The 13,123-nt window shown below is 37.4% G+C and overlaps 1 protein-coding gene and 1 long non-coding RNA gene across 5 annotated transcripts in view; one reads left to right on the plus strand and one right to left on the minus strand.

Moving 5' to 3' along the window:
- Positions 1-13,123, plus strand: part of SLC12A1 (solute carrier family 12 member 1) — a 47,550-nt gene that overhangs the window by 8,326 nt on the left and 26,101 nt on the right. For 2 of the 3 annotated variants that reach the window (XM_015638723.2, XM_015638722.1), the window contains exons 5-11: positions 3,623-3,718; positions 5,034-5,173; positions 5,626-5,736; positions 6,687-6,798; positions 7,288-7,415; positions 10,125-10,209; positions 12,531-12,682. In XM_015638723.2, the coding sequence (XP_015494209.1) occupies positions 3,623-3,718; positions 5,034-5,173; positions 5,626-5,736; positions 6,687-6,798; positions 7,288-7,415; positions 10,125-10,209; positions 12,531-12,682 (824 nt within the window). Of the gene's footprint in view, positions 1-3,622; positions 3,719-4,348; positions 4,445-5,033; positions 5,174-5,625; positions 5,737-6,686; positions 6,799-7,287; positions 7,416-10,124; positions 10,210-12,530; positions 12,683-13,123 lie in introns of all 3 variants that reach the window. The other variant, XM_015638725.1, reaches the window with a different exon arrangement.
- Positions 7,431-11,746, minus strand: LOC107209283. Of its 2 annotated transcripts, none has more exons than XR_001523507.1 (4): positions 11,597-11,746; positions 10,898-11,019; positions 9,245-9,335; positions 7,431-7,915 (listed from the first exon to the last, which is right to left on the minus strand). It is a non-coding gene; the product is annotated as an uncharacterized LOC107209283 (long non-coding RNA). The 2 variants fall into 2 exon arrangements; XR_001523506.1 differs by having other exon boundaries at positions 11,520-11,746.

The raw sequence follows: 13,123 nt of genomic DNA on the forward strand, positions 1-13,123 counted from the left end.
ATTTTTGACTGGCACCCAGATGTTACAAAAAAAAGCAAAGGCAGGATGGCAAGTAGTCCAGTTTGGATAATCACAGAATGGAAATATTCAGTTATATTGAGGGGTGTCAGCTCTGCTGGGCTTGGATGAAAATCACTGCTCAAAATCAGATTGAATATAACTATCATTCACATCCTTGTCAATGGAAGTGAAAGGAAAATCATGAAAATTTTGCACAGTTGAAGTCTCATTTCCAATAAAAAGCAGTACGTTCTTAGAAGTTTCATTTGAGCAAGACTGACCTTTTAATAAAAAGATAACAAATTAAATGCTTACTAAGAAAAAAATCACAAACTTACAGAGACACAAATGGGAAAAGAAAAACCAACCAACAATAAAAGATCCAGAACTAAGCGGAAGAACTTTACTACTTCTGCAGTGCTCCATGCATGGCTCCAGCACTGTGCCTGACAAAAGGGTGCTTTCTGACTTTATGATGCATACCAAATGAGCACATACAGCCCAGGGCACTCATAACTATATGCCTTGCCATGAAAATTCTGCATCTTAATATTGCCAAGACTTTGCTCTGGGGTTTCATGCAAAATTAGTTTTTAAGGGCAGTTTAGTAACTTATTGAGATCATCAAGAAGTATTACTTTGTTTTGAGGTGTGAGAATAGCCATAGGCAAGAGTAATTCATTTTGAAACAACTTACTTAGGGGCCATATGCCTGGTTTTCAATCTAAACTTTAATCAGATTTTAACATTAATTTGCACCAACATCAGTTACAACCTTTCTGCTTTCATTTTTAATTTTACCATTTTAACTCATTGATAAGCAGGCTCTTCTTTCTTATGGTTTATTGCTCTGCTGTTGCTTTTTTAAATTGCATGTGTTATGCAAGTGTTATATGTTACACTTTTACTTTTTAAAATGAGACGTCAAATTCCATTTAAATCATTTCTCAATGCATTTTTTGAATACCTTATAAGCAATAAGCTTTAAGTCCCCATCCAAGCTGCTTAAGGAGAACAGTGATAGAAGCTCATCATCACCAGGGCTCAGGGATTTCACTGGGTACTGCTGCTAACATGGAAATTAAATGAGACTGTTAAACCACCATCTGGGCACCATTTACATCCCCATCATTAGAGGGCCAAAGAGAGACAACCCAATTATTTCCACACCCTGATAGGCTGTCTTGGGCAAAAGCTCTTACAGGGGAAAAAATAGGATTCCACAAGGATCTCTGGCTATCATTAGCTAGGAAAAAAGGGACAGTATGGTTCTGACAAGATTCCAGGTCCAAAACTTGTCTGCTAATATCTGGGGACTCTCTGAAATCTGTATTTGTACCTCTACATGGAATGGTAAGACAAAGGGAGAGGAAAGCACCAAGCTTATGCTACCTGCAAATCTGGCTCCAAATATTAAAATTATGTTACATTACATTATATTACAATGATGTTTTGCTTGTGACACTTTATTTTATGCACTTTTCTTCTTAAATGCTAAAATATTCTTTTTTAAATTTTGATTAAAGCCTTCCCATGAAGATGCTCCTATCAGATTAGCAAAATATCTGACCCTATTTATCATATACATGTTAACAATATGAATTGAAAAATGCAATAGAACATCCTTGAAAAGTATCCTTAGGATGCATGTACACTTAGCAAATAACTTCAAAACTGCTTTGAGAATTTTGTATCTACTTACTCAGTTTAAGAGATAACAGCTCTTAAAGTCATATCCAGCCACTTCTCAGACACAAAATTTGCATGGTTGAACAATATGCTTCTATGTAATAGTAGCTGACCAAAAAGAATGACCATTTGGATTTTTTTTATACAGACCTGCACATAAAACACTTGCTTGACTGGTTATAGTAAGAGTTCAGAAATCAGTAAGGTTAACGTGATTTATTAGAGGCTCAAATCACTTTAAATATCCTATATTATGTTATATATTATTTATGGCTCACACATTACATTGTTCTAACTTAAAGGATTGTGATAACATGGCTATAATTTAAGCAGCTAAGAACATTAATTCAGGGACTGGATGTCTATAACCATCCAGCATGAACTGAACTCAGGAATCTGATCTGTAAGTCAGATAGTAGAAATACAGCAGATAAATCAATGAGTTTGTGGTACTTCTAGCTCAATGTCAATTGTAGGATCTAAGTTTCAATTTGGATGAGCCCTGGTCAATAAATGCAGCTACAAGCAATGTATATTCTCCACACTGAATGCTTATTGAACCTATGGAATGCCTATTGTACCCTACAGAAACAAGGCAGATATTGCATAAGCCTTAGCAAGTTCAGATGAAACTAAGAACTGATTCCAGGCTTGGCACCAAACTGTAATTCTTTATTTTTTTCTCCTGGTTTTCTCTCTTCCTTCTCATAGATAGAAATGAGAATAAAAGCAATAAAGTTGAGAGAAAAACATATTATTTCTTCACCTGACTTGAAATAAAAAAGGAGATCTGGAACTACAAACTCCTCTAGGTAGTGCCAGAAATGTAACAGCAGTAGCTGCAATTGTACCTTGGGAGGTGCAGTTTGTACACAAACAAAAGCTTTTTTTTCGGGAAGGCAGTCTAGCCCTAGAACACGCAATCCAAAGAGGCTGTGGGATCTTCATCCACAGAGGTTTTCAAGAGCCAGCGAGCCAAGGTCATCACTGTGTTAATCCTGTGTTGGCAGTAGTTCTCCTATGGGAGGCTGAGCTACAGACCTTCAGAAGTCACTTCAAACCAGTGCTTCTATGATTCTAAATCAAACAAAGTACATCCTGCTCATGTAGTTTCTAGCAGTTTCGAAGTTAACAGAAACCCAGCCATATTGGAAATAATCTCAGATTTCAGTCTTACACTGAAACCCAGTTATGTATAACTAATCACCTATCACTGATATTCTGGTGTTTGATTATCATTGTGATATGAGCTAAATAAAAGAAAAACTCTTAAGTTCTCTATGACTATACATTACAGGTCACCTGTTAAAGTAAATGGCATCTAAAGAGAAGTATTTCCATTTTCAAGTATTTGTTTTGTGTTAGAGTAAAACTACTTTCTTTGCAGGGACAGAGGCCAATGGGCAGAGGGTGGGAAAGCCCAGCACTTGATAGTTTAGCAAGTGAGGATGTAGAAGGCTCCCAGTCAGGTCTTGTCCCTCTGCCTGACAGGCTCTTTGTCTTCATGCATTATGAATCTATACAGTCAGTCTTCCTTTGATTCAACATTCAATCAACTGGTGAAAGAAACAGCATTGTTACAAGAGCTCTGGTTAATGTGTCTATTTCTTTATTTAAACAGCCATGTGTTTTAAAGGTAGATATAAGCATCCATGTCAAGGCATGTTTGTTTATTTCCTCCATCCTTTGGAAATCATAAGAATTCCTGGGCAGGGTACTCCTATCAGAAAGAATCACTGCTTGAAGACTGATGGGAATAATTTACTATCGTGACATGGACTTCATGAAAATGTTCTGCAAGCTGCAAGTGGTGAACAAACCATCTTTTCAGTTTATTGCTGTGATTCTGGCCTGAAAATTCAATTTAAAGAAAGAATGATTTGTAGGAAACATGGAACATGAGTAAAATATTTTATCTTCTTATTACTAACAGGTCTTGGAGTAATCATAATTCTTCTGGCCACGATGGTAACCTCAATTACTGGGTTGTCAACTTCTGCAATAGCAACTAATGGGTTTGTCCGTGGAGGTAAAAATCTTAGGGTTACTAATGCTTTCAAGCCCCAAAAGGTATTTAGGTATTATTTTCGTATGAGACGAACCAGAGGGACCATAAACCAAAGGGCACGTCTAATGGAATTGGAAGGTAACAATTCTAGCCACCTCTCATCACAATTTAAGGCATGTTTGAGCTGTCACTTCTAATAAGCCACGGGTTTCAGTTCAGTCTGAAAAGTACATTTCAGATGTTCCTGCCAACTGCTGAGCAAGGGATGGCTCTGGCTTTTCATGGAGTTCTTTCACCTTTCAGCCGGTCTTTCCTATTCAGAGCATTCCAGGTTGGACATTCTTCAACAAACTGAGACATCTCTTCCTGTCATTTTGAAGACTTATGCAGATTAGCGGATATCTTCAGTTTAATGCCTTCTTTATAACACTCCTTACATTTCAGCCCCTCCTTGGAAGATGGGAAAACAATTTGGCTGTAAAAGTCCATGACAGGTATTTTGTGATACAAAGTTTTGGTGCATTTCAGAGCTTTTAAGTTATAACTTGTCTGGTCTAAGCCCTGTGGAAAATGGAAAGTTCTTACTACGTCACTAAAGCACAACAGGTACTGGAATACACTTGCATATGCTTTCTTTTTCGGATCTTTCAGGTCTTGGAATCATAGTTATTGCTCTGAGTGTAGTAGTAACAACATTGACAGGTATCTCCATGTCTGCCATTTGCACTAATGGAGTAGTAAGAGGAGGTAAGTGAATACAATCTCATGAAAAATACAAAAATCTGCAGATTTGAATTAGAAAAATAAATGGATTTGAGATAACGGTGTTATAAACAAAGAAAGAATATCTAAATTTGCAGTGATTGCTCCCAGTGGATCAACAGCAAATTGAAATGTGTATAGATTTAATGCAGAAAACATTAAAGATTCGCTGCATTACTATGATGCAGGAACTTACGTACCACAGAACGTGACCTTTCATGTTAACATTGGGATAGATCCATGTAAGTTAGAACCTTTTTGGAAGTGAAGTTCTCTCTCCTTTGTGTTACTGTATCATGCATCATGAAAAATTATAACAAGGTCCACTTTTGCATGCTAATATGCTTAAAAAGATTGCTGGAATAGAAAGGCATACCAAAAAATCTGAAGGCAGAACCAGTATAAAGCACATTGCTTTTTTTGCAGTGTCCCCTATTAATGCAGGGCAAAGATTGATTTTGTTTGTGAGATTAAAAGCACAGATTTCTCCAGTACTAGTTATGTGGGGAAAAAAAAAAAAAAGCAAAAGCTGAGTGTTTTGATGTGCTGAAATAACAATAATTTCTGTCTGCAGGTGGAGCATACTATCTTATCTCAAGAAGCCTGGGCCCGGAGTTTGGTGGATCTATAGGACTAATCTTTGCCTTTGCAAATGCAGTGGCAGTTGCCATGTATGTAGTTGGATTTGCTGAAACAGTTGTAGAACTTCTTAAGGTAAATATAGATATTTCATGTATGTGATGAAATTGCTTCTCTTTTGTTTTGCATGGCTTTTATTTTTTTTGGGGGGTGGTGATGGTGGTGTTTGTTTTACATAATGTATTTGAATAAGTTGTGATATGTCTTAGTTAAGGCTTGAGGGGCATCTTTAGCAGAGAAAAAGCTGGTCTGTCTAAACATGCTGCAGAGTGCTTTTTCATTATCTCTACCTTTTGAATACATATAATACATTTCTTGACAAGAATCTCAAAATCAGAATAGGAACAGACAGCCAAATAACCCCAACTGCAACTGCAACAAGCCAGCTGGAATATGACATACAAACACTTGGTCTCATATATCTCTGACACTTTGAAAGCTCACTGCTTTCTATTTCACCTTGTTACTTGATCCCACCAGTTGGGCAGAGAAAGACTGGTTCTCACAACGTTTCCAACCACTTTCAGGAGAGCGATACACTGATGGTAGACGAGTCCAACGACATCAGAATCATAGGGACCATCACCGTGGTGTGTCTCCTCGGCATCTCTGTTGCTGGCATGGAATGGGAAGCAAAGGTAAACTTTTAAAAGAATATAAAAGCAAGCAGTATATTAACTTGCTGTAAAGCATTAATGTGTGAGGAATGCTATTCAACAGATAGAATTTGCAAAAGCACTCAGTTTCAGTTTATGCTTAATCTTTCTAAAAGCAGTAACAGTTTAATCATTACATTCAATGAAAGCACAATTACTCTAAACTCTTCCTTGAACATACATTTAAAAGCAAAGAAGTTTAGGTTTTGCAGACAACTTGGTTATACATTTTTACAGTTCATGGCATCATTTAGAGCTTTGGCTATGTGCCTGTTTTGCCCTTATTTTTGATACAGTTTGATAGAATAAACAGCAGTAAAAACAATATATGGTTTTATCACTGTACTCTCTCAAGCCCTTCTCAGCAGAAGAGCTTGATTTGTTACCCATTCCTTAATCTCTAACGATTTCTGCTATTCCTTCACCTGTAAAAAAGGTCAGAATGCAAATTCAAATGGAAACACTTTAGAGAGTGAAATGAAGCTATCGAAATCAGGTCCAGAAAACAGATTCAACAGCACCCTTGTTTTTGCTGTGACGTAAACTAGAACAATTTGTAAAAGAGATCAGAAAATAATTTGATATTATAACCTTTGAAGTGACAACCCCCTGCAACTAAAAAAATTTGTAACAATATAAAAATGTCTTGTACTTCATACTACTTAATACTAATGCATTAGCTGTTCCATTTTGCCTTTTCTTGTAAGGAAGCTAACCTAAAATTAAATTATAACTATATTTCATTAATCCCTTAGTAAAAAGCATCTGCTGTAGTCATTAGCTGATTCAGCTATCTTGACTCCTGGTATTTTCAAAAACTATATAAATTAATAACCTGTTATAGGGAACAGATACAGATGACTTACTATATAGCTATCTCCACAGCAACAGAGTTAAAAACAACAGGAGAATCTTTTTGTTTCTATTAACAGGCTCAAGTTATTCTTCTAATTGTTCTCCTTGTTGCCATTGCAAACTTCTTTATTGGGACAGTCATTCCTACCAACACTGAAAAGAAGGCGAGAGGCTTTTTTAATTACCAAGGTAAGCAACCTTCTACCTATCATAAAATTATGTTTGCATTCTTTTGACTTAATAGTAAGCTAAGAATTCCACTGAAAAAGGTCACAAGATCAGAATCTTCTGCCCAAGTTTAAGTGAGCTTGCAAAAAAAGGGAATGGCTTTAATCTCTAATTTTGAGTCTGTCTCTGCTGCTGCAGCTGACACCACAGTAAGATGCAGCTTGAGTAATTTATACGTCAGTGGAGCACAGACAAACTTTTAACACACAGCTAAGAGCAAGTGCTGCAGTGACACTTCTGTCACTCCAACATGGATCTGTAGCTCTGAGATGCAGACAGGCACATCCTTCTGGGGAGCAAACTAAGGAAATCAAATTCACTTTGCTTGTGATGTGAGACAAATTCAAACCCAGTTGTCCAGATGTGAAAGACTGGCTTATTCACCTCCTTCATTAAGTAACTTTGGAATCAAATCCTGCTGTTACATTTCATTCTCACTTATATTTGCAGCATCAATATTTGCAGAAAACTTTGGACCAGATTTCAGAAGTGGAGAAGGATTTTTTTCGGTGTTTGCCATTTTTTTCCCAGCTGCCACTGGCATTCTTGCAGGAGCCAATATCTCAGGAGATCTGAAAGTATGTATTTCATAAACATCATAATATTAGCCATAGGTTGGAAAAAACAACAAGAAAACAAAACATGAATCAACACTGTATTCAGTCCAAAATCATGTCTTAAGTACCTGCTTTATTATTTAAAAACATACAAATTCTCTCTTAATGCATTATGGGTGTTTACAGAAATTACTTTGGCTAGATTTGGGTTGCTATATCTTTTAAAAGCATATTTCAATAACCTATAATAATGTATCATTAATGGTCCATTAGCAGCACATGCTCTAAGAGAAATTATGTGTGTATCTCTTGGACCTCATCTTTTGTAAACATCAATCCAACCATTTTCCCAAAAAGTATACCTGGAAAGCTCATGTTTGTACTCACAAGAATCAGTAGAGACCAGCTTTTTGTTTTCAGGGTCATAGTAAGGGCAGAGCAAACAGTGCATTTAGTTAAAGCAAGTATGTCCTAATCCCGTGTCAGTACTGCTGCTCAAAGAAAAAGCTGCAAGCTTGAAGCTGTGACAAAAAAAAACAGAGTCTGAAGAGAAAGGGAAAGGAGGTCCAAGGGTGCCCAGCTGTCTTGCTGTGGCCATTCTGTCAGTTCCCCATTCTTCTCTTGCAGTTTAGCAGTTATAGGGGAAGGAATTTCCAGTATCTAAACATACAGGTAAATTACAGAAATCAGTTTTGAGTGCCCTCCAGTTTTCATGACAAAAACATTCAAAAAACAACCTAAATAAATAAAGAAAAAAAACTTCACCAACAAGACATGGCTCACAGCTTGATAACCCCAGCATGTCAGATAAAGTTATTTGGCCTTATCCTATAAATCCATTGGCTTGAAGACCTTAAAGGATTCAACTAAAGGTCTACTATTTCTGTATTGGCACAGAAGTCACAAGTTCACCAGATCCTACCACCCCAGAGAGCCAATTTTCTTTCCCTTCCTAACCCTGAGCTGCATGCCTCAGCTCCTTTGTTTTCAGAGGACTGCTTTACAAGCCAAGCACAGAGAAAATACGTGGAAACTGAGCCACTGATAGCGTCAATGAGATTCCATTTTTAATTAAAAAAACAAAAACCATTCTACTTCTGCCCAGTGAGACTGCACCAGCCTCACACAATCTCCATCCTTTTATCGAACAAAAACAATTCTTTTGCCATATATGGTGCTCTGTCTGCATGGCAGACTCCCAGTGCAGCAGCACTTCTTTCATCAGCTGCTTGAAACAATGCAAGCAGACCTAGGGAAGCAGTTCTCCCGTTGGATCTCTGCAGTCGTCTCAGTCTCACAGTAAGTGGACTTCTGTAAACAAGTCCTCCAGGCAGCAGATTCCCCACTGAGCATGTTTAGATGCATTAGACAAGTCTAATTAAATTAACCAGCCTCTCCAGAATCTAAAAGACAAGCTAAGGAGTGTTCAAAAAGTGTAAACTTTACCAATTGAACTTTTTTTAGAATTTGTTACAAACACCATTGTCTGTGCTCCTGCAGCCACTACACATTCAAGTTGTGTCCTACTCCAGAGCCTACTTATAGGGACAGCTTCCTAGTGATGTCCTACTGACTTCAGTGGGGTTTAGCCCCTAAAGTGCTAACAGCATAGCAAATATGGGTTTAAATTTTAAAAACATAAAACAGAAAAGTTGTTGAGTTGTAAGAAGATTTAACCTTAAGATGTAATATTACAGAGCTTAAGATAACCACAAGATTCCACAAAAACAGTGATCTAAAACATGAACATCAGAACTGCATAAAGTTACTGTAGTCTGAGTGCAAAGGCAGAAGTTGCAGTTGCAGCAGAAGTGACTCCACAATTATTTTCCAGCTCAATAAATCCTTACCTCATTTAAAAATTATATTAATTACTAATCCAGTTAAGCAATTCATGCATGCTTCACAATAAACTCCAAATTTGTATTTTGGTTTTTTACCCTGCAACAAGCATAGTTACAAAAAAGTCTGTGACTTAAAATGCATTCAGCAAATCTTTGACTTAAAAAACCAAGCTAAACCAACATAAGAAGAAAATTCATAAAAAATTCTTCCTAGCATAAACAAACACACCCTCACAACTGTAAGGTTGTCTAGCATTAAAAATCCTTTTAAAATGTACAGTACAGATCTTTCAACTCTTACTTACAATTGCATTATCAAAGATGATACTGTTGTGGGCCAGTCTGTAAGCATTATAACCCAGCCTCATTAAATTATCTAAATTAAGTCAATACAGTGTAAGAAAGCTGTTGTGAAGACCCAGCTAACAATTACTGGTTGCAAAGCACAGAAGTACTGTATTCTGTACAGGGTGACTATATCAATCTTACCAATTAACCAAAAATGGTCCCATCTTGTCATCCACGAGAGTCTGATGGTTCAGTAACTATTTACCCACTACATCATTAAACATTAAAATAAAGCCAAATGCAATGTAAAGAGAGTTTGGAGTTCAAGAAGTGCAGACCTCAGGACCCTTCTGTTGCTATAAATGTGAGCTCTGCTCCTGCAGAATATCCTTCACTATGTGCAGGGTAGGAGTCCTGCACCACAGAAGCATTTCTGTGTCTGTGTGTTGGTACCAGAAATGCTGGCACAGGTCAGAGTGATAAAAATCTGCTCTCTAGGGTATCTTCATACACAGTGTAGTAGAACTCCCAGCATGCAAATGCAATCAGGCTGCAGCACACAAACTCACAATGTTTCCCTGTCACTGCTTTGTTTAAGGACCCACAAAGTGCCATACCCCAGGGAACAATGCTGGCCATTCTGATCACCACAATTGCTTACATTGCTGTTGCAATATGTGCAGGTAAGTACAGAACCTCTGCTTCATGTCCTCTTTTGTACAGTTAAGTTTGAAAACTTGGCATGCAAATGAATGATTAGCCTCACTGCTTTTTCATGTCATGGATTTATTGTGTAGAGAGACAGTAGTTTTGATTTTACTGAATGCCAAAACAGTTGTTTAATAAAAGCAGCAATCAATAGAAACAAAAGTCCCCATTCTTGCATAAGATCCAGTGACAAAGATCAGCAGCAGATAGTATACACAAGCATAATAAAGATCAAAGTAACCTCTGATCAATCTGCTGATCTTTTGTTCCTGTTTCTCATTGAAATTTCACATGGCTTCTGTTTGTCTTCTTACTGAACACTCATGAGAATCACAGGAGCACAGTAACACACACATATTATACATTACATGTCAAAGACAGAAATCAGTTGCCTGTCTCAAAGAAACTACACAACTACATGTTCTACAGTAGTGGAATGTGAGGTAACAAAATGAGCATGAGTGAAAAGGAGGCCTGTGCTGAAGCCATGAACTGTGTTGGAGGATTATGCAGTAAAATTCTCATTACAAGCAATTAATCTCTGGACAAGAAAAATAATTTTCCATTTGTATTTAATAGTATTGTAAGAAAGAAGGTTGTAAGCAACACTCTTTCTTATGATCAAATACCTCAATACCACAGAAAGCCCTGCAGAGAACTCACTTTTCTGGGAAATTACTCTCAAGTCTTCTTAACTTCTGTGGGTCTTGGACTTAATGTGTAAGGCAGAATACTTGACTCAAGCCTCAGCTCAGGACATTGCATTATTTGGATCAAATTTCCTCCTGCAGTTAAAATTTAAGTAGACATTCTTCACTTTCTTTTATAAATTCACTTTATATTATAAATTGTTGGTGTTTATTTGAGAACATTGCTCTGCTCTCACAAGCAGTAGCTGTATTTCAGCTTCAGAGCTGTGCATTTTTTGGTGTAATACTTATTTTTATTTTTTTTTCCCATGTTTGCATATTAGTTTCCTAAATAGGCAATGGGTATTTTGGGACTCTTAATGTTTTTGACAAATTTGAAGACATCATATAAATTTACATTTTGGCCACTAAAAATATTGAGATCAACACTCCCTACGTTTCTTCTCACTTCTTGTGGTTTAGGGCAAATTTGTGAGGAAACTTCCAAAGGGGGCCCTCCAGAAAGCAGATTTAAGTGGCCCCTCTCCCAGCTGGTTCCAGAAAAGATTTCTTTGGACAAAAATGGAAAAAACTTTCTTATTTAACAAGCAAAGTATTCACAAGCATAACAAATGAATAATATTAAACAATCAAACCTCTTGCTGTTCTGAAGAGATGGCAAATTCAGAAAGTCCTTTTTGTGGGGTATAGCTCAGCTCTCTCAGTCTCTTACCAGTCCCTCCTGCACCAGAAAATGCCACATCCTGGTCCTGGCGGGCCTCAGGGGTGAGCTCCCAGTGTTTGCCTGGGTTTTCAGTCCAGAGCAGGTTTTAAAAGATCCAAGAAAAAGAAAAGCCACAGCCTGGGGAACTTCTCTGCTTCAGCTAGCTGAAAAAAAAGACCTAACTAAAAAGCAAAGGAGAGCTCTGTCCCAGAGTCTGTCTGTGCTGCAGACAACACAGTCCAGAGCAGAACATGGAGGAGTGCCATTTCTGAACACAAACTGCACACTTCTTTCCCTCCCTTTGCTCTTGGAATCAGTCTTAAAGGTGTAGAACTTAATATCCAGCATAAACAGAACAGATGATTGGGGATTACCAGCATCATAAAGTCACCCTAGGACATAAGAAAAAAAAAAACAACATAAATATTAATAAAAACAAAAAGAATATAGGTAATGTTTCCTGTTCAAAGTTTTTCTCATCATATTGGTGTCAGCAGGGCTATGACAACCTGAACAGCTGAGGATCTGGTCTCTAAAGTAATTTTGTGCCCTTGTTAAACACAAAAAGGGTATGCCTAGACCTAAAAGCCTCACTGATCTGTTTGCTCTGAATACTGGCACTTTTAAAAGTGATAATAGGAAAACAAAAGACTTCTGATTTAGTCAATTAACTGTTGATCACTGTCTGGGTCTCTAATCTCAGGAATATGAGTTAAGTGGCTGATTATTTTAAAAGTAACAGACACAAATATTTCTTTACAAGGACCATGAGAAACTCAGTCACAATACGGGCAAGTAATCCCAACATGAAATGTTGCTCCTTGGGATGAGTCTAAGGGCACCAGTTGTACAAAAAGTGTGCAGTTTATGAGTCAAAATGTGGTAAGAACATTCTTTCAATGTCACAAGGAAGAAAAATAAAAATATATCATTGTTTCCACAGCCTCCTGTGTTGTACGAGATGCTACTGGGAACATAAATGATACAATTGTACCTGGAATGAGCTGCAATGGATCATCTGCCTGTGGCCTAGGCTATGATTTTTCCAGATGTGCAAGTCAGCCATGTGATTATGGGCTGATGAATAATTTTCAGGTTTTAATGAGATAATATGTATTAGCATATATTAGCATAATAAGCTATACATGAATACATAAGTACAAACATGCAATAAGTACAACCATTATTTGCAGACGACTACAACAGGACAACCAATTTTATCTAAAAAAGTAAACTGTGATGGAAGGAATGATGAAAGGCAAAAATCCCCTGCATTGCACATTTACCTTTACACTGCCCATCACTAGCCTTCCTAACACTCTGGTAAGGCCTTTATCTCCTCTTTTAACAAGTACCATGCAGCAGTATATGTTGTAACATCTTCAAACTGAAAGCCCAGACTTAACAGGGACCTCAGGAACTCTTGTTAGATGAGGAACTCACCTCACTGCTCTTGACACATGGTTGTGATTTTACCTCAGGGGTGCTGTGGCCACAGTTAAAGGGTTGTGTCACAGTACAAAAACCAGAGTCCTG

Source organism: Parus major, chromosome 10 (assembly GCF_001522545.3).
Source record: "Parus major isolate Abel chromosome 10, Parus_major1.1, whole genome shotgun sequence".
NCBI lineage: Eukaryota > Metazoa > Chordata > Aves > Passeriformes > Paridae > Parus > Parus major.